General features: G+C 39.7%; 1 protein-coding gene across 4 annotated transcripts in view; it reads left to right on the forward strand.

Annotated features, from left to right (window-relative positions):
* LOC140392537 (guanine nucleotide-binding protein G(I)/G(S)/G(T) subunit beta-1) overlaps nucleotides 1-24,848 on the forward strand; it is a 99,834-nt gene that overhangs the window by 58,007 nt on the left and 16,979 nt on the right. For 3 of the 4 annotated variants that reach the window (XM_072477813.1, XM_072477811.1, XM_072477810.1), the window contains 5 exons: nucleotides 3,981-4,088; nucleotides 6,724-6,762; nucleotides 13,508-13,614; nucleotides 16,238-16,301; nucleotides 21,958-22,120. In XM_072477813.1, coding sequence (XP_072333914.1) covers nucleotides 4,032-4,088; nucleotides 6,724-6,762; nucleotides 13,508-13,614; nucleotides 16,238-16,301; nucleotides 21,958-22,120 — 430 coding nt within the window. In that variant the 5' untranslated portion in view covers nucleotides 3,981-4,031. Of the gene's footprint in view, nucleotides 1-2,404; nucleotides 2,541-3,980; nucleotides 4,089-6,723; nucleotides 6,763-13,507; nucleotides 13,615-16,237; nucleotides 16,302-21,957; nucleotides 22,121-24,848 lie in introns of those variants that run through there. The other variant, XM_072477812.1, reaches the window with a different exon arrangement.

Below are 24,848 nucleotides of genomic sequence, written 5' to 3' on the forward strand. Positions count from 1 at the left end.
CTTTATCCCTGCCTATATTCTGCAATATACTATTGGATAACCTGTAAATCCCCATCTCCAAATTTAGTTATTTGCTATCACATCGATTCCCATTATTTTTGATTTGTTAATCTTGACATCTCGGTTGTGCATAATGATTGTGATTGAAATCTGGTATTCATCGGTCACTTGACACTAAACTGGCATTGCTTTAAAGGGGTTGTTTATGCCAATGTTTAGACCAGCCATCTTAAAATATGTAACAGACCTGGCAGTTGGCTTATTCCACTTATTCATACTTTATACTTCAGTCCTTTTTCATTCATTCTTAGGATGTGGACATCGCTCACTTTTGTCCACCCCTAAATTGCCTTTGAGAAGGTAATGGTGAGCTGACTTCTTGAAGGTGTATGTGGTGTAGGTACACCCACAGTGCTGTTAGGAAGGGCATTCCACATTACTGATGTTCACTTTTTTTATTAAGTGAAACATCTTGCCAAATGAATGAAAAGTTGCATCTGAGAGCACATTAAATGATGGGGGTAGCACAGTGGATAACACTTGCTTCACAGCTCCAGGGTCTCTGGGTCGATTCCCGGCTTGGGTCACTGTCAGTGCAGAGCCTGCACGTTCTCCGCGTGTCTGCGTGGGTTTCCTCCGGGTTCTCTGGTTTCCTCCCACAAGTCCCGAAAGACGTGCTGTTAGGTGATTTGGACATTCTGAATTCTCCCTCAGTGTATCCGAACTGGGGGCTGTAATTTGGCGACTAGGGGCTTTTCATAGTAACTTCATTGCTGTGTTAATGTAAGCATACTTGTGACAATAAAGATTATTTAAAAAAGTTAAGTAACATGCACTTTGGCTATGTATTTTCTGACCGGCACACATACATCGTAAAGTATTTAAAAATAATTCAGGGCTTCAGGCCCTGTGAAAACTGGTTTTAAACATTTCATTTCTTTTCTACCTGCTGTTTTTAAGAATAGTATCGTCAAGCCCTTGCACTATCTTTAATTTAGCCATGAATGCCTGTGCACCACTGAGAGCAGAGCACAATATTGGATGCCAGTTGGTTTCCTTCTATTCATCAGTGAGTAGATATTACTAAAAGATTACCCTCCACTCGCTGGCTGCAATTTTCTTGCAATACATCTTGACACCAGAACCTTAATTTTACTGATGATAAAGGCTTGTCAGTAGTCTCAGTTCTAAAGACTGTCACCACAATTGTAGTACAGACTTTGAAAAATACCTTTGGATTCCTGAGTGCGCACCTTCTGAAAATAAAATCAAATTTACTTAACCAGTGATTAGAATTCAAAGCAAAATTTATAATCTGTAAGCTTGCATAGTGTCTATGGCTCTGTGCTATAGGTGTGCCTAAACACATTAGAATTATTGGAATATCACCATAGCACTGGGCCAATTGATAGGAATTAATAGTATTAGTAACATAGCAAACCTCAAATTTGACCTCCATTGTATATTAGATCTGACTAGATGCATCAGCTACAGAGAAAGTTAAAGCTACACTGTAAGTGAGTAAATTAGTATGATTAAAATGACATAGAGGGCATTCATTACACTGAGCAGTAAATGGTACTGACAGCTCTATGGATTAGATCTGGTTCTGATAGCATTGACCCTGGCATATTTTTTCATAAACGATTTAGCGTCATTGCCTAGCTGCAAACCCAATTTAGAAGAATGGGCCAATCAACATGCTGGTTGGAAGCCGTTTTGCAATTGAGACTTAATTCCAGTGCAGTAGTGATCCAAGTATTCACTTCAAATAAAATTGTCATCTTGGCGAGTTGGACAGCGAATTTTGTCAGCCTAATTACATTGTAATGTTCATATTGTAAATTTTCACCTGCATTTTCAAAAATACAGAATTGTTCAGTAAGAATTAAATGCTCAATTGTGAGTTTGTTTCTTGAATGATTTTAACTGTCGAGAAATTTAGTTGGTCAGTTCTGTGTCTAATTTGGATTTTCAAGAAAGCGTCGAAGGGGATGTGTTGTACCAAAAAAGTGTAGTTCCCAAGCAAGGTCAGTTTGAGCTGCCACATGACTTAGCCATTATATTTGTAACTTCATGGGAAAATTAATTGTTTCAGCTAATGCAATCTAATTTATTTATATCTGTGAAAAGGCAGGTAGAATCTTCGGGTAACAGAAAAGAACCAAAGTGATTTTTGTAGTTTTCATTTCTCAAATCACATCTCAAGTGATTTCATCCCCAGCTACAAACGGAAGCAGGTTTTTGTTCTGTTTAAATGCCAGTTTTCTATTAGTTTAACATGGAGAGAGGCAATTATGTAAATGTAAATTGCATGTCTTATGGCAGTAACTGGATTTGGGTCATGGATTGTGCTGGATTTGAATAATCAGCAGGTTTTTGTTAAACCGATTTGGCTGAGCATCGGAATCAACAACACTGAGCTTGAGCGAATTATACCGCTGAGAAAGACGCAGCGAATAGACTAGACTGTAGGAAAGTGTTGAACTATTAGGACAAGCTGACATTTAGAAACTCAAAAGGAATTGTAAATCATAATTGTAAGTATGCAACAATGCATTTTTTTCCCTGGATCAGAGAGCTGCTGGTGGGAATTCTTTCCACTCTTCCGTGTGAAGAGAATTTAAAAGAAAAATAGATGAGGCGCTCTGAAAAACTTTGCTAGGCATTCCAGCATTTTAAGTCTGTATAATTATTGCTTAATTTTGTTCTATTTGATTATATGCCGAGAAATGGCAAATGGAGTTTTTTTTTTAGACAAATGTGAGGTAATGCATTTTGATAGGTCTAACATAGAGGGGAAATATACCGTAAATGGCAAAACGCTTGGGAATATAGAAAGTGAGAGAGATCTGGGCGTGCCAGTCCACAGATCTTTGAAAGTGGCAACACAATTGGACAAGGTAGTCAAGAAGGCATACGGAATGCTTCCCTTCATTGGACGGGGCATTGAGTATACAAACTGGCAAGTCATGCTGCAGTTGTAGAGAACCTTGGTAAGGCCGCACTTGGAATATTGCGCAGAATTCTGTTCACCACACTACCACATGGAGGTGGAGTCTTTAGAGAGGGTGCAGAGGAGGGTTGCCAGGATGTTGCCTGGTCTGGAGGGTGTTAGCTATGCGGAGAGGCTGAATAGACTCGGACTGTTTTCATTAGAACGGCGGAGATTGAGGGGCAACCTGATAGAGGTCTACAAGATTATGAGGGGCATGGATAAAGTGGATGGGCAGGCATTCTTTTCCAGGGTGGAGGGGTCAGTCACCAGGGGGCATACGTTTATGGTCCATGGGACAAAGTTCAGAGACGATGTGCGAGGCAGGTTTTTTACACTAGAGTGGTGAGTGCCTGGAATGTGTTGCCAGGGGAGGTTGTGGAAGCCGATACATTAACGGCGTTCAAAAGGCATCTTGACAAATACGTGGATAGGTTGGGTATAGAGGGATATGGCACAAGGCGGTGTCATAGGGGCTGGTTTAGCACAGGGCTAAATCGCTGGCTTTGAAAGCAGACCAAGGCAGGCCAGCAGCACGGTTCAATTCCCGTACCAGCCTCCCTGAACAGGCGCCGGAATCTGGTGACTAGGGGCTTTTCGCAGTAACTTCATTTGAAGCCTACTTGTGACAAGCGATTTTCATTTTTCATTTTAAGTGCTGAGGGATTTGGCAATGGATGGTATCATGACCGGTATAGGCTTGTAGGGCTGAATGGCCTGTTTATGTTCTGTATTGTTCTCTGTTATTTAGTATATATAAAAAATGGAATAAAATTTTAGAAGTCACGTTTTGAAATTTTGAATACAATTTGGCCCATGCTTTCCTTATAAATGTTTTCTAACTAAAAGTAATGGAGTGTTTAACAAAAAAATCTGGTTTTCAGTTCTTTGACTCCTCTCCTACATTTTAACCCTATTAGAATGATGACATTTTCCCCTCTAATCTCTGATTTCAGATTGTGTATTGCTATGGTTTCTTTTTCAGATATCCGTGTGTCCCAGTGGAGGCAATAAAGCTCAAATTTAGTACAGGAAAATGAGTGAGCTGGATCAGTTACGTCAGGAGGCCGAGCAGCTGAAGAATCAGATCCGAGTGAGTATTGCATCAGCTGGCCCACACTTGCAAATGCAGAACTATTACATTTTAGTTTGATTTTAATTCATAAGTAGGCAGATTTTTAAAAATTAAGCTTAAACGGGATGACTGTGTTGCTATCAGTGCTCTATAGTGTGAATGGCAGGTTGTGGGATTGCCTGCAGTTTCCGGTATGGTAAATTCAGTATCTTGGCATGCTATAATTTAGGGTTGTGGTGTGGAAGTGAGAAAGTGTTTCAGGCCTACTATTCAAGTGCATTGTGCTTGGCCAGTAGGGAGTATTCTTTGGTGGGGCTGATTAGCTAGGTTGTTTATCTGTACCCTGATTTTGAAACCTTAAATTACCAGTACTTTAATTGAAATTATTCAATCTGCAGTAAGCAAGTCAGAAGTCTCCAGGGGTTCAAGATACTGAATGTCAGCTATTTTTTGATCCTGTCTGATGTTTTATGAATGTACAATTCTCACTTAAGATGTTCTGAGCACTCTGGTTCCAACAACACTGCTTGTCACCTGTTAAAATGTTTTTTTACAGAGACATTTATACCTTTGATTTCTACCTTCAATGGGGACAGTCAGATTGTTTGTGAAAATGTACGGGCCTCATTAACTGCAAAACATGCTTACCTGTTTGGCTGCTGACTTTCCGTCATGCACATGGTATAAATTACCGATCCACAGCGAAGGTTCTGTTGCTAGATGAATGGTTGAAGAATCTAAACACATTGGTGCCTTTCAGCTGCACATATTGGTGGAATTTGTGTGCACTGTACCTAAACTAGTTCTGCTACTGCTTATGCACATAAACATGTTGACATATTGCATAGAATTTATAACACCAAAAAAACCTAACTTTTTATCTTAAAAAATTTATAACACAGAAACAGTCCATTCAGCCCAACCTACCTGGTGGTGTGCTCCATACACTTCCAACTAAGTTTCAAAATGCTTCATACATTTTTTTTTTAAGTGCATCGATTATGATGTAGCCAGGAGCTTCTCCAGCAGTTGATGTGTGTCCTGCTGAAAAGATTGATTGGACAAGTATGAACCATTGAAAGTGCTTAAGCTGAAAAGGCTACTGTTGGGAAAAGGAGCTCATCTCATCTAGAGCACCAGGTGTTTGAATTGTGCAATACCTCTTGGCCCCATCCCCAAAGTGCATTTGTTTTCCATCTCCCGTACAGGCCATCCTGTGGCCTGTGAGTCAATATGGAGCAGACCCGTGCTGTAGGCCCATAACCCCAATTGCCGGATTGTAATTATCATGAGCGACCATCAGACAGGAAATTTTTCATTGACCTACATTTGACCACTGGGCTCAGACATGAATAGCTAGTGCCCCTCATTTTTGCCATCCTGATCCAGTTGGGCAGTTTTTCAAGATAAACCAACTAAATTTGTGACCCATTTTTGATATAAAAATCCAATTCAGCAGGCACATAATTTGATGAACTGATATGTTTGATTAAATAGATTCTGCTTTGAAAGAATGTTCCTTACCATGTTTCTTGTGTAGAAGTCAGTTTATTTGTAAAATGTCATTTGAGACTGCAGAAGAGAATTATTGCCATTTCTGGTAATTGTATACCTTGGAGTTAGCACAGCTGAAGTCCAACTAAACTGAATTCACTGGCCTGATACATTTATTTCAGGCTATTCATGTTTTTCTTTGCATTAGAATATCACTTTACTGAACTTAATCATCATTAGTGTATTCTGACTTTTTTTCACTTGTGTCTGTTTAAAACTTGTTGCTATTCTAAAAAGTTTCCGCTTACACTGAACAACTGAAAATAAGTTGTGAATTCAAATTCCATTGCAGCATATTGTGAAGTAGGATTTAATACACCTTGGCTAAGACCGTAAAAAAAAAAAATGGCCATAGAAGCAGCTGAATATTTTGAACCCAATTGGCTTGTGAGTGTCTTGCCTCTACCTGGTCAGGCCTACACAGCTCCAATTCCACATTGTGTTGTCTCAATCATAAAACTTTGAACTAGGAGCAGAATTAAGCCCTTCTAGCCTGCCGTGCCATTCAATGCAATCATGGCTGATTAATCTCGCCTCATTTCCACCTTCCTGCCCACTCCCATAACCCTTCATCCCGCTCCTAATTAAAAATCTACCCATCTCCTCCTATTTGTTTAGTGTTCCGGTGTCCACTGTGCCCTGGGGTAGAGAATTGCACAGATTCATGACCCTTTGAGTAAACCAATTCCTCTTAAATCTGCCACCCCTTAGCTTAAAGCTATGGCCTCTCATTCCAGAATGTCTAGCAAGGGAATGATCCGCTCTACATCTACCCTGTCAATCTCCTTTAGCATCTTGTATACCTCGATTAGATCTCCTCTTATTCTTCTAAACTCCAGCGAGTATAGGCCTAATCTGCTTCATAAGACAAGTCCTCAGTGCCCTGGACAGCTAGGGATGGGCAACAATTACTGCTTTGCTGTGTATGGTCTTCCATATTCCAAGAAATTGAAAAAAAAATCAAAATTGACCAATTATAAATCTTATTACAAGGGTAGATCGAATTACATGAATGTTCAAGATATTGATCATTCTAGACGGGCTTTTATTGGAATATGTTGGTGCATTTTTAATTAATTGTTTCTATTTCCTTTTTCAGGATGCCAGGAAAGCATGTGCAGATGCCACTCTGGCCCAGGTAAGGATATAGTCAGTGATAATATACTTGCATCATTAGATCTTCTGCAAGCCTTTCACCTTTCGATATTTTTAACTAATTAGATGTTTCCTGTTTAATGTGCCTGTTTAAGAAGGACATGTAAATTTTGCTTTAGCTGCCATTAGTGTATACTCTGAAAGATACAGGCTAGTCAGGCCACCAGCATGCATCTGCAAAGGGCAGGCTATGTTTGGATAATTTAATTGGTCCTTTGCTGCTGAAATGATTGGAATAAGAAGTGATGAGGAAAAACAGTCAATAATGTATGTATGGATTTCCAAAAGGCATTTGATAAAATGAGGTGGAAGAAACTTGTGAAATTTGAAGCACGAGAATATAGCTCCAGCAGTAGCAACAGAAAAAAGGAGTAAATAAAGGAGTAAATGTATGTTTAACAAATGGGGATCTTGCAACCTTGTCCAGGTGTCGCTGTTTGTAGAAATAATTTGGATCTAGGCGGAGCAGGAATAAATTGAAATTTGCTGAGTGATATCAAATTAGGGAATCGTGCAAGATGTGAGGAAGAACTCGGGGGAACTCAAGGGGGGCATAAACAGGTTAATGAACTAGGCTCATGGCCTTTGCAGATGATGAAGCAACAGGACGTTTGGGGTAAAAGAGCAGTGAAACAAATTATATAGAGAGTAGAAAATAAATATTATCCATAAACCCTAAAGCTTTAAAGGTTTGTTGAACTGTTGATATAAGTGAATCTAGCCAAAAATGAGCTTTTTTTGCTGACTTGTATAGAGTGAAGTTTTCTGGGCCAATATTTCAAGAAAACATGCACGCCTTTAAAAAGAGAGCAATGCAAACACAACTTGACCCACAGTATCCAGACTGGCTAACTCTGCGTTATAGGTCACAGAAATCTATTCAAAATCATGTTACATTTATCGTATGACAACTTGCAGCACAGCAGACTGTAATTTGTGCTATTACATTAGCTCCTCTACCAGAGAGAAAATCACTTGAATCCCCCTTCCAGTTCATATTTTTAAATGTTTCTTTAAAACATTTTTAATTAAAAGAAAGCTAGACTCTCAATAACAACTTCTAATTTCCCCATTGATATTCTGGGGATAATCTTGCTTTTAGCGATTCATTACAAATCCCCAATCTGATTGGTTGGCATCCTTCCAACTGCACAAGATGATGGGAATGCAACCTCGGACCTTGGGTGCGTTCAATTGAGATTGACTGTTGCACTCTTTGTGACTGAGCAAGCTGATTCTGGGAAGGCAAAGTCTGCCACAAGTTTTGAACATTGAATTGCCCCTTGCTGGTGAGGGAGAATCACTCCAGGCCCTGTTTGCAGGGCTCATGTCTGCTTTGAAGCTCCTGAAACTACGTTATTGTGGCAAATCCCAGCCTACAGCTGGTATCCCATCTGCATCGATTGTCAACTCGAGTTTATGTACATTTTCTGTTGACTACAAGCTTCATGCATGCCAGGACTCTACAGTCCTGGTTTCCAACTTCTAAGCTGGAGAATCTTCATCTTTTGTGTCTTGGGTACCCATTTACTCTCTGCTTGTCATGATAGGATCCCTTATCCTCAGGAATATAGAGGGAGGTAGGCATTGGAAGCTCAGTACCCTACTAGTGCAGGCTACCTAGCTTGAGGCAGATGGTGACTAACTTGTGGAATGTAATAATGCTTCCCATTGTTGGAATCGCCCATCCCTTTTGCTGTTGAACTGGGCTAAAAAGCTGTAAACCTCTACCTCCTGTGTTGCTCTGTTGCTGCTCAGAGTATGGAAGAAGTGTCCTCTGCATTTGTTTCTTGGCTACATAGCCTGAGCAGGATTTATAAACACAGACTTGCCCACCTTATGTATCTGCCCCTGGATCTTAGACTAAATCCAAAGCAAGATTAGGAGTCCCTACGCCTGGGTCCCACTTGGCTGCATGATTAGCACTTGCTTTAAGAGCTCATCAGTTGTCTATAGGACTCCACTTCAGTTCCTTTAATGCAAGGAAGTCAGTTCTGTTTGACCCAAAGCTGGTTCCTGGTTGGGTGTGGGCCAGGGTGTGCCCCCCACACTGGGGTCAGCCTGTGTATCATGTCTCTGGGGACAGAAGGATCTCCAAGGTACCCTGAAGTTCAATGCAGGGTGCCTAGTTTCTGTATGTCCACCACAAGGAGACATTACAGGGGTCTTGGTGTAGTAGGGGCTGTGTATAGGCCGGAAAGACTTATGCACTTTGCTCCTCATTCACAGTATGCTACCCAGCGGCAGTGGATTGTGCAACTGCATTTGGCACACAGCACCACCCTGTAGCAACGCCGCTGGCAAACAAAGCCATGAGCTTCTTCCTTGGATGGCCTCAAACCACAACCTTCGGTTGAATGTGCTAACTGTTTGTGTTACCCCAACCAGTGAACCAGTGTAAACAATGTTTAATTAATTACCAGTTCAAAACCTAATGGTTTTGGCAAAAAGGGGTATAAAAAAGCAAATGGAATTCTGGATTTTAAAAATAAGGGATGTTTGGCAGGAAGTTGATAATTGTAGAAGACATTGACACCTTAGTTGTTTGTACTTCTAGGCACCCTATTAGGAAAATTAATACCAAGAGCTGGACCACAAATTAAAAATTATAGTGATGAAGGAAATAATATTTTAATTGGAAATAAAAGGTGTAAAGAGGAATACTTTCAAGAATTTTGAAATTGATGAAGGTTTAAAAGGGTAATCAATACCTTTAGACTAGTTGGGGATTTGTAATGAGGCATCATTTATTTTCTTAAAGTTTAGAGTACCCAATTCTTTTTGTTCCCAGCAATTTAGCGTGGTCATTTCACCTACCCTGTACATCTTTGGGTTGTGTGGGTGAAACCCACGCAGAGCCTGGGAGAATGTGCAAGCTCCATATGGGAGTGTGACCCGGGGCCGGGATCGAACTTCGGTCCTCGGCGCCGTGAGACACCAGTGATGAGGCGTCATTAAAAATACGATTGTCCACAAAATCATGAATATTAGAATGGAAGGATATTAAAATTAGATAAGTCTTGTCAAAGATTAACATGTAAACTGTTAGATTCTATAAGCATAATTTGGATTTGAATGGATTCCTGTAATCTACAATGCAAAGTTAGCCAGATTGGATACAATGGTCAGTGAAACTTGTATTTCTTCAAATTTTTAAAGACTTGTTATATTTGTTTGAAATGTTTGCACAGAAACTTGTAAAGTGTACAAGTCTTGCTGAAAAATGTGACACGTTAAAGCTTTTCGTCCTGCACTCAGCAGGAAAACAATTTCTACTCTGCAAAGGAAGTGCTGATTGGTTAAGCAAGTAGACTGAGATGTTGCCATAGAGACTGCAGCAAGTGACTGACAAATAACTGCCAAAGTAAAAGCAAATTACTGCAGATGCTGGAATCTGAAACCAGAAGAGAAAATGCTGGAAATTCTCAGCAGGTCTGACAGCATCTGTAAGGAGAGAAAAGAGCTAATGTTCCGTGTCCACTGCCAAACATTGTTTGAATATCCAATATGTAGATGATGCCTCTGTTATATTTAAATCCGCAGTTGCAAGCAATTTCTTGTGTCTTAACAGCTACATCCTGCGCTCAAATTGACCTTTGAAATGGAGCAGTCCAATCAGCTCCTTTTTCTTGATGTACTAGTTGAGAAATCTGCCAGCGGGTTCACTGCCAGTCTCCTGCAAGCCCATCTTCACTGGACAATATACGCATTTGGATTCTTACAGTTCCACACGCGACAAGATTGACCTATTGGCGACCTTGTAAATAGCGCCTGAGCTATTTGCTTGATGCTGAAATAGGGCACATTAAAGGCATCATGCGGGCTAGTTCATTTTGTATTGTACATCTTACAGACTTGCAGGCTGAAGACTGTCACAGCTGGCTCTGAAAAGTGCCCAGATGACTTTAGAAGGGCAAAGTATCTCATAAATGTGAGCAGCAGATGAAGCTAGCTGTTTGACGCTGCTACTATGCACCAGCAACATAAGTGGTATTCAGCACTAACCATATGCTGCTGTCGAGTCAAAAAGACATTCTGCCTATCTCACAAATGAGTAATTTGGTGTATGAATTTCAGTGTCTCATGCTAGGTATGTAGACCGTAAGCTGTAAGTGTGAGAAGACCCCTTTGAAGGGGTGGCATGGTGGCGCAGTGGTTAGCACTGTTGCCTCAGCCCCAGGGACCCAGGTTCAATTCAGGCTTTTGGGTGACTGTCTGGTGGAGTTTGCACTTTCTCCCTGTGTCTTTGTGGGTTTCCTCCGGATTCCTCCCACAGTCCAAAGATGTGCAGGTTAGGTGGATTGGCCATGCTAAATTTTAGTGCCCCAAAAAAGGTTAGGTGGGGTTACTGGGTTACAGGGCTGAGTTTAGGGCATGGGCCTATGTAGTGTGCTCTTTCCAAATGTCGGTGCGGACTCGATGGCCGAATGGCCACCTGCACTAGAGATTCTGTGACTAAGTCCCAAGACTGGTTGATGACATCAAACAGCATGTCCCTTTGATTGTTTGCAACAGAAAAGATACAGACCCTACCCAACCAGTCCATGCTTGCAAAACTCAAAACAGTGTCCAATACAGGTGTGATTCTAAAATTGGACAGCATTTGCTAAATAATTGTGCTGACAACTAATTCAATATTATCAGTGGTGTTGCAACGTGGGACATTTGTGTGTACTGGAAACTGCATCTCTTAATACATAGGGCCCTGTTCTTGGCAGACAGAATGTACACACGTTGCGCTTGTTTCAGCTATTAAGAATAAGTGACAACCATTTGCTGATTTATTCCTTGACCAATCCAGCTCAAGCTGCCTGTCCTGGCAGTTAACTGTCAGTTGCCATCAACTAGTGCATTCTCCATGGCAACGTCTCTACCAATCACAGCCTACTTGCCAACCAATCAGCACACTCTTCTCATACAGGATAAATTGTTTTCCCTTTATCTGTCATTCTTGCGAAGTGCCCTGATGGGTGCAAGATGAAAAGCTTCAATGTCTTTTTTTGCAGCAGTTCTCTAACCAGCTGTGTTCACATTTCAAAAATGGCTGGATGCACTTATTTCAACATTCAGTCAGCAAACCTTTTTTTCTTGTTTCCATTTTTACCACTGGATTTCAATTTTCATCCTGCACATTCTGGAACATGTAACATTCAGCCACAAAAAATACCTTTGGAAGTAATTGCAGTCAAAATAGTGTTTTTTTCCATTTGGGACCATGATACAGATTTAATACTTGAGGATGTATCATGATTATACTGGCCTATAGAATTTTTATAAAAACCGGTGTCTGTAATTTATACTATAGTCTAATTTAAAGGTTTCATAAAAGTTGGGTAGTAGAGTAGGATAACATTTGTGTGCATTGATGAGAGATTTTTGTAAGATTAGCACGTTTAAATCTAAATAGTGTCCATAAAATTTTAAGATTTAAATTGCCTCGCACATCACAACCAAATTTCAAAGAGGAACTGGAGTTCTAGCCCACCTATCCACACATGCCACTGGACTTGCTCTACAGCAAAGAATAATCGCTGAATGGACTTGATCATAACTCATGACATCTTCTGTTACTAACCCCCACATAAATATCTCACTCCATTTGTATGTCAAAATCAGTGGCAAAAATGCTTTTCCTACCTATACCTTTTTTTAGTTCCAACTTTTCTATGGTTACTTTCTGCCTTCATAAGGCCACAAGAAATAGGAGTAGGCCATTCGGCCCATGAAGTCTGCCGCACCATTCGATAATATCATGGCTGATCTGATTCTGCTCTTAACTCCACTTTCCTGCCTGTATTCTATTTTACATTTTTACCCTTGGATTTTTAATGTTTCTCGGATCTTTCACTACCTTGGTGTCATATTTTCCCACAATGTTAAACTTTCTACCTAATACTAAAACATAAAGGATGATATTCTTTGTTCTCTGAGTGAACTGATCTCCGCTTGCTATTGCACTTGGGGAAGGAGATGCAGAGCTAGGGCAAATAGTAGGAAGTCCATCTGGGCTCCTATTGATAACTACTTTTAAATCATCCTTACTCGGAAAAGAATGTGACATGATTTGATTTGTTGGGTTTTCTCAATTTGCCATTCTCGTAAATATATCAACGGCAAAAGCTTAAATAAAAGAAAAATGTTAGTCTTTTTGGAAATACTCCACGATAAGTACTGAAATACTTGATTTTTTTGGTTTCGATTTGAAAAGAATTTTTCTGCGCAGAGGGAACGTACACAGTACGTACATAGTAGACAAAGGACTAATCAACAGAGAACATTGACAAATGGTACATCGACAAACACTGATTGGTTACAGTGCAGAACAAGGGGGCAAACAAAGCAAATACATGAGCAAGAGCAGCATAGGGCGTTGTGAGTAGTGTTCTTACAGGGAACAGATCAGTCCAAGTGGAGTCGTTGAGGAGTCTTGTAGCTGTGGGGAAGAAGCTAGCAGTATCTGGAGAGAAAATCATTTAATGCTTCCAGTCAAATGGTGCTTCAAAACTGTTCTGCAAAGGGATCATATTTAACTTGAAACATCAATTTTCCTCTCCTCAGATGCTGCCAGACTTGCTGAGTGTTCCTAGCACTTGCTGTTTTTAGTTTGAACACAATGGATGATTTTAAGATTTATGGTTATTGTGGTCGTGACTCTAAAATACTTACAAAATAAATGAACTGGAAAAGGTTCTGTGATACAAGCTGACATTTTGTTTTGCTTTCTGTAGATCACAGCTAACATTGACCCAGTGGGTCGAATTCAGATGCGTACCAGGCGAACACTACGAGGCCACCTTGCTAAGATTTATGCAATGCACTGGGGTACTGACTCCAGGTGTGTACATCATTAGTTCTCTTGTTTTCTAAGTGTTATTATAGATTCAGATGAATAGTGACTGTTAGAGCAGTGGCATGGGATAAAGTCAGTTCATTAGGGTTTTTTAAAAAATTTAAGATAATAAACAGTCTTGTCATTGGCACAGTGCCATTTTGAATGGAATTTTGTTTGCTACTTAATCCCAACAGGCCTGTTTTCATTATCTAATGACTCTGGAGAGAGACCAATGCACAACATAAACGTGTTACATTCTGTAAAAACATGAAATGTCAACCATTGTGTTTTTAATACCGTGCAAGGTTTGAAATGAATCTATTAGAGGGCTATATCACTAGTTACTTAGCCCTGGATCTCTTCTGGGTCGAGAGATTAACTTTAACCTAATTACACTGTGAACAACTCTGTCTCATTGTTCAAGTATGAAACATCTTTCTCAAATGTTACAAACATTTTCATTATGTCGGTTTTGCAAACTGGGAAATGACTGGAATATACAGGGCTTTTTAGTAAGGTCAATCACAATGCAATTATTTTTAATGAGAAACCTGCTTGGCTTCATTCATACTTGTGCGGATTTCAGTAATCCGTATCAGTGTTCAGTCAAACAGGATTTGCTGAAATACTGTAGGGCAGTAAATGGAACCAATAATAATGTGTCAACCAAAGGTTTACTATGAATGCAGCACCATTGATGCATTGATATTAAGTTTTGCATATTCTGAAATTGGAAGCATTTTCAATGCAAGATGATGCTTCATGTAAAGAAGGGTTTCAGCATCCAGATTTTAGAAATATGGAGGGATAGATGCACAAACCAAGAATTGGCTAATTAACTTGAAGCAGGTGCGGATTGGATCATTGGGGAAATCTAACTGCTTTGTGATTATATGCATCTATACCCTGGAGACACATCAGGGAGTGGGTTTGTTTAGATGAGCGGTATGACCCAGCATTTCTGCAACTTTGCCAAATTCTATTACGAAACAGGAACACACCACCTCCCTTTGTTCATCAGATATATACATTAATATAGTTTAGATATTTGTTCTTTAGCCACCCAATTGGAAATTAAATGTAACTTCTTAAAAGATGTATTTATTGCCTCCAAAATGTCATTATTAAATCGGGCTTGTTTTTTTGGAATACACATTTTAGTAAACATTCCATAGCTTAATATATATATGTGAACGAAACAGTTAATCAATAGAGCTTTCCTGCACTGGCAGTCAGGTGGCTTGCTGTTTACCACTTCTTCCAGCTGCTGTTTATGAATACGTTTCATGAAAATAACACATGACACGCAAAGTGCTTTATATTTGTGGAGTGGAATATTAAATTTGATAATTGCAGGCCCCTGTACTTTAAATCTTGTATAGTAGTATACCTGTTTATAAAAGATCCAAACTCCGAATGCATATAAGTGGTATACCGTTGAAAAGATCACTCTAATTTGATACATTATATTTAAAGATTACATTTGTTAAAATATTTGTCCATAACAACAATATACAGAAAGCTAAATTGCATCAGTGTTTAGGTTAACATGAGATTTATTAATATAGTGTAACTGAAATTCCAAAGCATACAAAGAACTGAATTATTTTTTAATTATTTAGATTAGGGTGTTGCAGGCCTGCATTGTTATTGCACCTGTCATTAGGAGTGCTGGAAATGTGAGCAAAAATTTTACAATTTTTAATAATTTTATCTGGGGGGTGGCACAGTGGCGCACTGCTGCTCCATGCAGCTGAGGACCCGGTTCAATGCCTGTGTGCCCGGGGTGTCTGTGTGGGTCTCACCCCCCCCCCCCCCCCCCCCCCCAAACCCAAAGATGTGCAGGGTAGGTAGATTGGCCCTTAATTGGAAAAAAATAATTGGGTACTCTAAATTATAAACAAAAACATTAATTTTATCTGTACTTTGATAAAATTGGCAACCTAAAAGTATATATAGTACCCAAGTGTCAAAAGTTGAAGTTAACCAATCCCATTAGACATGTTAAATAAACAGAGTACAAAAATGTACTAAAACTTTAGAGTAATATTGTTTACCTCCCAAAACATTAAGTAGATTTAATTAAAATGAAGTGTTTTTTTGAAGAATCTTGAAGAATGAATTATTATTTAGAAAGGTTTGGTGTTGAAATATTTTGTAAAAGAGCAAAGCTGAAACCCCCTACAGTTTCTACATTAAATCTGAAATCATTTATTTTAGAAAATTGCTTTTAAATCTTTCTCATACTGCGCAGAACCGGGTTTGTGCATAGGATCAAAAAAAATCAAATAGAATACAGTCATTTTGAGAGCTACATAATGCTTTAATCTGATTGAGGTAAAAACAGATGCAAACTGTGATTTGCCTATATTTAATCACGTGTTAGTAGAACGTTTTGGGGAATACACGTTGCTTGTATTTGACATGCGAAGCATATACCCATGGGTATTCCTTTCTATAAACTCTTGCCTTGTAAACTAAAAACTTATTTATAGGGTATACATGAAATGTACAAATACTTGAATTTATTTTAGAATTTACAGATCACTTTTAAACTGTTATGGTTGGACCTGCTCCAGATATAATTCTGAAAGTGGTATCAGCTGTATTGTTTTTCTCCCTATAGACTGCTAGTCAGTGCCTCCCAGGATGGGAAATTGATCATCTGGGATAGCTACACCACAAACAAGGTGAGTACAGTCTGAATTTTGGAATTGAATTTGGCTCAAAGTTTCCATGGCTACGCTTTAACCCAGTCAAGCACTCAAAATGTGCGCACAGCACCTAATTGTGTTTAACTGCACTGCTTGACCTTTTGGATCACAATTATACAACTTTAACATTTGTAAAATTACCTACAGCAGCTCAGCCGATAATGGCATCACCCGCTGTACAATAAGCCATGAATGGCGAATCGTAATTTAACTCAAGCTGGAAACGCTAACTTGACCTGTGGGCCTAGTTTAAAGGAGGAGCAAATTGGGACATTTGCAGATGATACAAAGATTAGCCATGTAGAGATGATAGTGAAGAAGATAACTGCTGTCTCCAGAATTATATGAATAGTTTGGTTGAGCGGGTGGAAAGATGACAAATGAAATTCAGTCCGGAGAAATGTGTGGTGATGCACTTGGGGAGGGAAAACAAAGCTAGGGAATGCACAACGAACGGGGGGGATATTGAAAAGCGGTAGAGAAAGTGTGAGACCTTGACGTGCATGGCCACATATCTCGGAAGGTGGCAGGGCAGATGGATAAAGTGGTAAAGAAAGTATATTAAATGTATTGAATACAAACGGGGTTGTGATGGCAGAACTGTATTAAACACTATTTGGGCCACAGCTGTAACTTTGTGTACAGTTCTGGTCACCACGTTGCTTTGGAGAGAGTAAGGAGCAGATTTACAAGAATTTTGCCGCGGAGTGAAAATTGCAGCTATGAGGTAAGATGATAGGCAAGGGTTTTTCTCAGGACAGAGAAGGGTGAGGGGTAACCTTATCTAGGTGTACAAAATTGGGCAACTTCCGCTAGCTGAAAGGCCAAGTACCAGAGAGCAGAGATTTGCGGTGATTTACAGAACAATTAGAAGGGCATGGGGGAAAGTGTTTTCACCTGGAGGATGGTGGGCATCTGGAATTCACTGCCTGAATTAGTGGCTGATGCAGAAACGCTCAGCTCATTTAAAAATTACCTGGATCTGCAGCTGAAGTGCTGTAAACTGCAAGACTATGGACCGGATGCTGGAAAATGGGATCAAAATGAGCTTGTAGCTTTTTTTCTTTCTTTAACCGGAGCAGACAGGATGAGCTGAATGGACTTTTTTTGTGTCATAACTTTTCTTTGGTTCTATTTGTAACAAGTCTATTATCATTTTATCTTAAAATGCTGGGCTTCACATTTAAAAATAGTTTATTGATAAAGTGCAGCAAAAATATAGCTTCTAAATGTTATTAAAGAACAGCAAAAGCTAAACACTTTCAGATTGGGGCATATGAAAGTCGTCATGTTTCCCTCCCAAGTACATATTTTTGCAAGTGGTGCGGTGATATCTGCACCCACACTTCAAGTTCTGCTGTTTCCCCGGTTTAATTTGCTTAGGATGCCAAACTTGCCCCGCCTAACCTTAAGCTCGTGTTTCTCTATCACCCCTCGCATGATCTCCAAGATCATCTCCAGTTCCACTGCTGAACATCCAACTTCTTTTCCATGCCTCGATGCTAATTGATGTAAACACTTCACAGGTTATGTCTCCCTTCCTTTCAAAGCTGCTATCACCACCAGCACTCTTAGAAAACAAATGTTTCCATCCATCCTTGTAAACTGTTGCCCACCTCGAACCTCCCTTTCCTCTCCAGACCTAAGTTTATCCAGCATTTTCTGTTTTTATTTCAGATTTCCAGCATCTGCAATGTTTTGCTTTTATTGGTTACTGTTGCTTCCCAAATTGGTACCCCCATTTTTTTTGCAGCTCTCCTGAACCGCTCCAACCCTGTTACAGACTGAATAATCCTTAATCAAGGTCGCAAATGATATTTTTGTGATTGTTTCTATAGTGTATGTTTCCTCCTTGATCCATACCCGGGTGTTGACCGGGTTCCTGCATTGTTTTCCAATGCTGTTTGTTGTCTGGCTCAAAGGGTTTGCCCTTACTTGATTCCACTCCTAATCCAGTTGTAATCACAAAATTGCCAGCAGGTCTGTTTCTTCCTTTCATGATGCTGTTACCTCTGGAGTGCCCAAAGTATGCGTGCTTGGTCCCCTTCTCTCCAGTTCAACATTAGGAACCCTTTGTGCCCTGCTTCAAACTCCCCACCCATGTCAATGATGATGTCTGTCTGATTGTTTGAAACTTTGGCACCCTATTCCAGCACCAAGCTGAGTTGGTGATCCCATATCCCCTCTATCACAAAGACTGCCCACATATATAACATGGCCCCTTTCACTGCTGCCACTGAAGGAGGCTTGGCGAGTTACTACAGCACATCCTGGGTATGGTACACGCACCTGCTACTGTGCACTAATGGTGGGGGGGGACGTGATGTTTATGTTGGTGGATGGGGTGACGATCAAAGAGGTTGCTTTGTCTTGGACGATGTTGAGTTTCTTGGGTATTGATGGAGTTGCACTCATCCAGGCAAGTATTCCATTATTGTAATGGACAGGCTTTGGGGAGTCGGGAGGTGTTACTTTCCACAGAATTCCCAACCTCGCCTGTCCTTTAGTCACAATGTTTATATGGCTGGTCCAGTTACCTTTTTGGTCAATGGTAACCCTCAGGATATTGATGGGGAAATTCAACAATGATAATGCCATTGAACATCAAGGCATGTGTGCACAGACTGCATCAGTATCTGAGGAGTTGTAAATTGTACAAAACACTGCAGTCATCAGCAAACACCCCCACTTCTAACCTTTTTGGAGGGTTGATCTGATTTTAACCTCAACCTCACAACTCCTGTCTACCCCTGATAACCTTTCATCCCCTTGTTAATCAAGAATGTATTCAGCTCTGCTTTAAAAATATTCAAAGGTTCAGCTTCCACTGCCTTTTGGGAAGAGTTCCAGAGACTTGAGATCTTCCGGAGAAAGGATTTCTTCATCTCTTGTCTTAAATGAGTAACGCCTTATTAACAGTGATACCTCGTTCTAGATGCTCTGACAAGAGAAAACATTCTCTCCACATCCACCCTGTAACTACCACTCAGGATCTTATGGTTTCGATAAGCCGCTTCTTACTCTTCTATCTTGTGGATGTAAACCCAACCCCTCCAACCTTTCCTCAAATCAGTCCATGTATTCCTGGTTCCGTAAACCTCCTCTAAGCTGCTAATATATTTACATCTTTTCTTAAATAAGGAGACAATTGGTAAAGCAGCTGAAGGTGATTGGAGCTCCTGCATTAATGATTAGCCACCAATAATCTCAACCATTTATTTTTGTGCTAGTTATTACTCCAACCAGCGGAGAGTGTGTCTCTCTCTATTTCTCCTCTCTTCTTCTTCCCCCCCCCCCCCTTCTTCTTCCCCCCCCCCCCCCCCAAAAGATTGCCACTGACTTCAATTTTGCCATGGCACTGTGATGAGACAGCTGACCATCTCCTTTTCCTAACCACTTGTGTCTATACCTCCGTGCATCTAGGCCCCACACCGTGGAATCTGTTCCTTAAAAACACACTTTTATAGGGCAGCATGGTGGCATAGTGGTTAGCACTGCAGTCTCCACGCCGAGGTCCCAGGTTCGATCCCAGCTCTGGGTCACTGTCCGTGTGGAGTTTGCACATTCTCCCCCTGTTTGCATGGGTTCTGCCCCCCACAACACACATGTGCAGGGTAGGTGGAAATTGCCACTTAATTGGAAAAAATGAATTGGGTACTCTAAATTTATTTTTTAAAAACAACTTTTGTGACAGAGCCTTTTGGTCGCTGTGCCAGAGAAGGAGTTATTGGGAGGAATATGTCTGATGTGTCTCTGAAACACGTTGAGATGTTTTTCCCGAAGCTGCTTTGTACATATAGATGGTTGTTGATTGCTCTACTTGTCTTAAAAATTAAATTATATTTTTGGTCCAAGTGGGAAACCGTAAAGGTTGAATCAAATAAAAAGGATGGCCCACATGAAATGTGTTTCTTTAGTTTTGCTGAATAATTTAGATGAAGGGATTCTATTTTATACCATTTTAATAAGGCCATTCAGACATTCAACATTCCATGATGACTTCATCTGTGCTTCCATAATTAGATCCTGGTGCATGTGTTCCTTTTAGGCCATTTTTTAACCTATAATAAAGGGGTGGCACTTTCATCATATAAAGTGACAAACTGCTAAAAGATTAAAATTTCATGCAAAAATGATTACATGTTTGATTTGTTATATTGCATCTTAATAGCCACCTGATCAGAGCACAAGCGAAAATGCATCTTTCTAGGTGCCTTATTTTTTCTAGTGCAATGAAAATAGCACTGAACATTTACCTGTTGTGTTGAGGAAGGGAGAAAGCTGTCACACCCCACCCCTCAACTGTCCTTCACACATTTTATTGCATGTGATCTTAGAGAATCAAATTGGCTTCGACTCTTAAAATATTTTTGTCCTGTTTTTTCTTAAGCTACCAGTTTCCAAAACTAAGTCCTGTTATTTTGGTTCAGAGCGTGTTTGCCACTATAAATTGCAATCATTTGTGAGTCTGTTGTGATTTTGTTTTTGATGTGTTGGATACGATGGACATTTCTGATAGATGTGTGACAGGCAAGTGGATAGTAGTGTTTTCTGATTAGCTCATGGAAATGTATTTTGTTAAAGAGTTTTTGATCTACACATTTTCCTTTGCTCCATAGATGTGTTCACTTTTTATTGAATTCTATTTTTGTGCCTGTTTTAGTGAACAGTATGAATGCAAAGGAATGGAATACTTGGGATCAACATCATAAAGAAATTCACTTTTTTCAATAGGTTCAGTTTAATACACCTCTTGAGTTCCCACTGTTTGTTGCTAGTGAATTATTGCGCATTAACAGGTGGTGTATTGTATTCATTATGCATATTGATGTCCCAACAACATTATTCAACTCAAATCTGCGCATGCTAGTTTGCTCCATTGTTTTGTTTTCCTATAGGTTCATTGAATTCTGAGGTACTCTTATACAGTGCTGCTGTCTACTAAGAATTAGTTTGTGACTAACCAGTTGATGGCCTTCTGAAAACTGCTTTTAACATCTTTTACACTGGCTTCAGAGGAATGCTTAATTATTGTCATCCACCATGTTAGGTGTGAGTGTAAATATGATGATACAAGGTGTTGATATGGGGGGTTTCTGAATGTTTATTCAAATGGAGAAATGAATATATTGCCAGAAGGAATATTACAGTTGTAATTGTGTAGATTGACATTAAAGATTAATGGTAGAAAAATTTAGCTGGTGATTGGAGTGCATTCACATTTGAATATTTCATTTTTTTAAAAATAATTAAGATCTTTGAGTCATGGCGAGGCAGTATATTGCTTGGTATTGAAAGTATTTCACTTGATACTGCTACCACACCCGTCATAGAGTTGCACAAATTCTGATGCTCAGCCAAATATCAGTGCAGGTGGATTTGTTTCTTGAGTTATGTTCTTTGTTTGTGGTTGCTGTTTGCAAGAGTATTATGAACCTAAGGCAATAAAAACAATGCAAATTAGCAAAATTGGCTTTGAAGAAACAAAAGTATCAGGATCTTATGCTCTGTTCACTTAGTAGTAAGGTGAATTTTTAAAATTGTTTTTGGTGTGACAATATTTTCACTACTGTGCATTATAAATAACCTAATCAAGATGTACTATATATTATTCTTCGTATCTGAACAATAGGTTCATGCCATTCCTCTGAGGTCTTCCTGGGTCATGACTTGTGCATATGCTCCTTCTGGTAACTATGTTGCTTGTGGTGGTTTGGATAACATCTGCTCCATTTATAACCTGAAAACACGTGAAGGAAATGTCCGTGTGAGTCGTGAGTTGGCTGGACATACAGGTAAGGAATCCCAACAGACCCTTTTCTCTTATTGGAAGTTAAGGCTGTATTCATAGAAAGACACGGGTATTTGTATTAATCTTAATGGACATTTTGACCTGATGTATGACTTTGCTTTGCCCAATAAAGAGGGATGGGTTCACCAGGGATATGGGAATTGGGTGAATATTGGACTGATTTAGACCGTGCCCTTTTATTGCACAACAGTGCAGACTAATGGGTTGGCTCTTTCTGACCTGTTACAATCCCAGTTGATATAATCGGGCAGAAAGATCTCAGAATGGAACCCTGACTCAAAAGACCGTGAATTTTGTTTTATAAAACGTGGAGGAACAGAGTCACAGGACCGCTAATTAGTTTTTAAACAACAAAAAAAAAACATCTAATAGCATGAAAAAATTGGATTGAAACAATACGCCTTTACTCCCCCTTATCTTAACAATTACACGCAGGTTTTGGGATTAACAGATTAGAAAGTATATCTTAATCTACAATGGTCCCATTAACACAAAGCCCATTTGAAGCATACAAGATGACTGTGGGCAAATACACTCTCACTCTGAACCCGATTTAGTGTCTCTGGATTTCGCGTCCGAATCTTCCCAGATGATTATCACGTGAGTGTCCAAACTTCTCTCCCAAAAACAGATAAACCATGATTTAAAACCTTCTCTCATAATAACACTTTCCCTTAGTGGTTTGCATTCTGTAATCCGGGCCAGGTTTTCCAGATTACACTTTTAAACAAAGCCCCTGCTCCACTAATAACAGCAAATCCAGTCCCTGATTTTACACCAACCACTAAGGATTTCTTTGTCTTGACTGCTATGTAAACTGCTCACAATTGCTTTAACTCTTTATTCCCAGCCTGTATTGAAATAACATAAAATGTTTCATCTTCCTCTGAAGTCTGCTATCCCACTTTAAATCTAGTTACTGCAATTGTCTCTTTAACTCAGAACACTTTGTTTACTCTTCCTTGAATTCTTCTGAACAATACCTTGGTCTCTCTTAACTTCAGTCGTCTTAAGAAATTCTTTCTGTCCCGATTTCCTGGTTATTTGGATTGTAACTTGTTCCATAGGAAACCTGCCTCTTTGCAGCTGCTGTCCAGTCTGTCTTCTGGTAGGATTAAGAAAGGTTCACTCCCCAAAGTCCTATATCCAACTGTAATCAAATTCAGATAAACAAACTTAAAAGCTTCTGTGATGCCTCAGTTGCTAAGCAAACACTGCTGCTTTATTTATTCTTCACGCCATAGCTCTCTCTAAGCACAATAGAAACAAAGTTGGGACTTAACCAATCCCAACACATACAAACACCTTTGTCTAGCATGTACCTAACAATAGGTTTTACCCTTCCATTCACACAAACATTAAATTAAAAACATTTAAAACGATGCCTTATTTCTAATGTTTACCAAAACAAATCTTCCAAGTCCCTTTGTTTTCCAAAATGAATTAAAGAATCTGTGGAAGCAACAGAATATTTGGGGGAGGTACCTAAAACACACTTCCAACTTTCTCCAGAGAGGGAATTACTTTAAATACTGTTGGAGGTTTCATAGCTGAAGCTAAAAGATTCAGTTTAAGTTAATGAGACCAGAATGTAAATAATCGTGCAAGGTGACTTATGAGATTTTTTTTTTTTCTTTTTCTGATATTCTGGATATTGGTGGCATTCCTCTCTGACTGGTGGGCAGCTCTACACTAAACCATCGTTATTTGGGCATAATGAACTTCGCTCATTCGCTTCTTGGCCTTTTGGCTAAGATGAGCATGAAGTCAGGTGCAATGCCTGGATCTGGTATGTCTCTCTTGTGGAGACCATGAATTGGATTCAATTAGAATTGGTTTTTGGAGCAGGCAAGGTGCTAGCTATGGGGTTCACCTCTGTCTCTCTGACCCACACACTTTGTATCTCTGATGGATAAAAAAAAGGATTCTACGCTGTAGTGAATATTATTTTCTGATCCTGATTTCAGCCAAATCTCTCTCAATTTAACTGTCGCTAGTCACCTTGAGAGACATGGCCTGGATGTTCCTGTGCCTTAGCATGGAGGACAGAATTCAAACCAAATCCTTGGATTGATGGCCATGACAATTTTACCAAGCCTGTGTAAAATGTTGTAAATAAACATTGCTTAGAGGAATTAAAGGAATACTTACGTTCTTAATGAGAACATTAACTAAGTTACAGCTGCTTTAAAATAGCGGAGACTGAGTGCATGGCAGTTCTAGGCACTACCCTTTTGGTTGCCATCTGCCTGGAAAGTCAATCACAAAAGCATTGCATCAGGATAAGGGGTTAGCTATTTTGGATGTGAATGAGGAACAATTGCTTCACTGAGGGTTGAGTCTTCAAGGATGTTAGAAGATCTTCGGTGTTTGATGAACATGCTGGTACAGAGATGGCTAATGGATGGTAAATTGATGTGGCAAATCTTTATCCCCAAACTGCTTCCTCTTTACAGAGTTATGGTGAGGAGCATTGTTCTCCTTTGCCGCAATAAGTACCTGTGCCTTGTGGGAAAGTCCAAGATTCAACCCTTGATTTCTACAATTAGCTGATCTCAGCCCAATGTTCATGTGGATATTATAATTTTCCTCAGTTCCTTGAATTAAGGGGGGCCATTTAGCCGTGATGCTGCAGAAAATATGTGGACATGGATGAAAGCAGGAATTAACTTGACTGGGGCAGGATATCTTGCCAGTTATCTACTCTGTCC

The sequence above is a fragment of the Scyliorhinus torazame genome, chromosome 16 (genome assembly GCF_047496885.1).
Source record: "Scyliorhinus torazame isolate Kashiwa2021f chromosome 16, sScyTor2.1, whole genome shotgun sequence".
Lineage (NCBI taxonomy): Eukaryota > Metazoa > Chordata > Chondrichthyes > Carcharhiniformes > Scyliorhinidae > Scyliorhinus > Scyliorhinus torazame.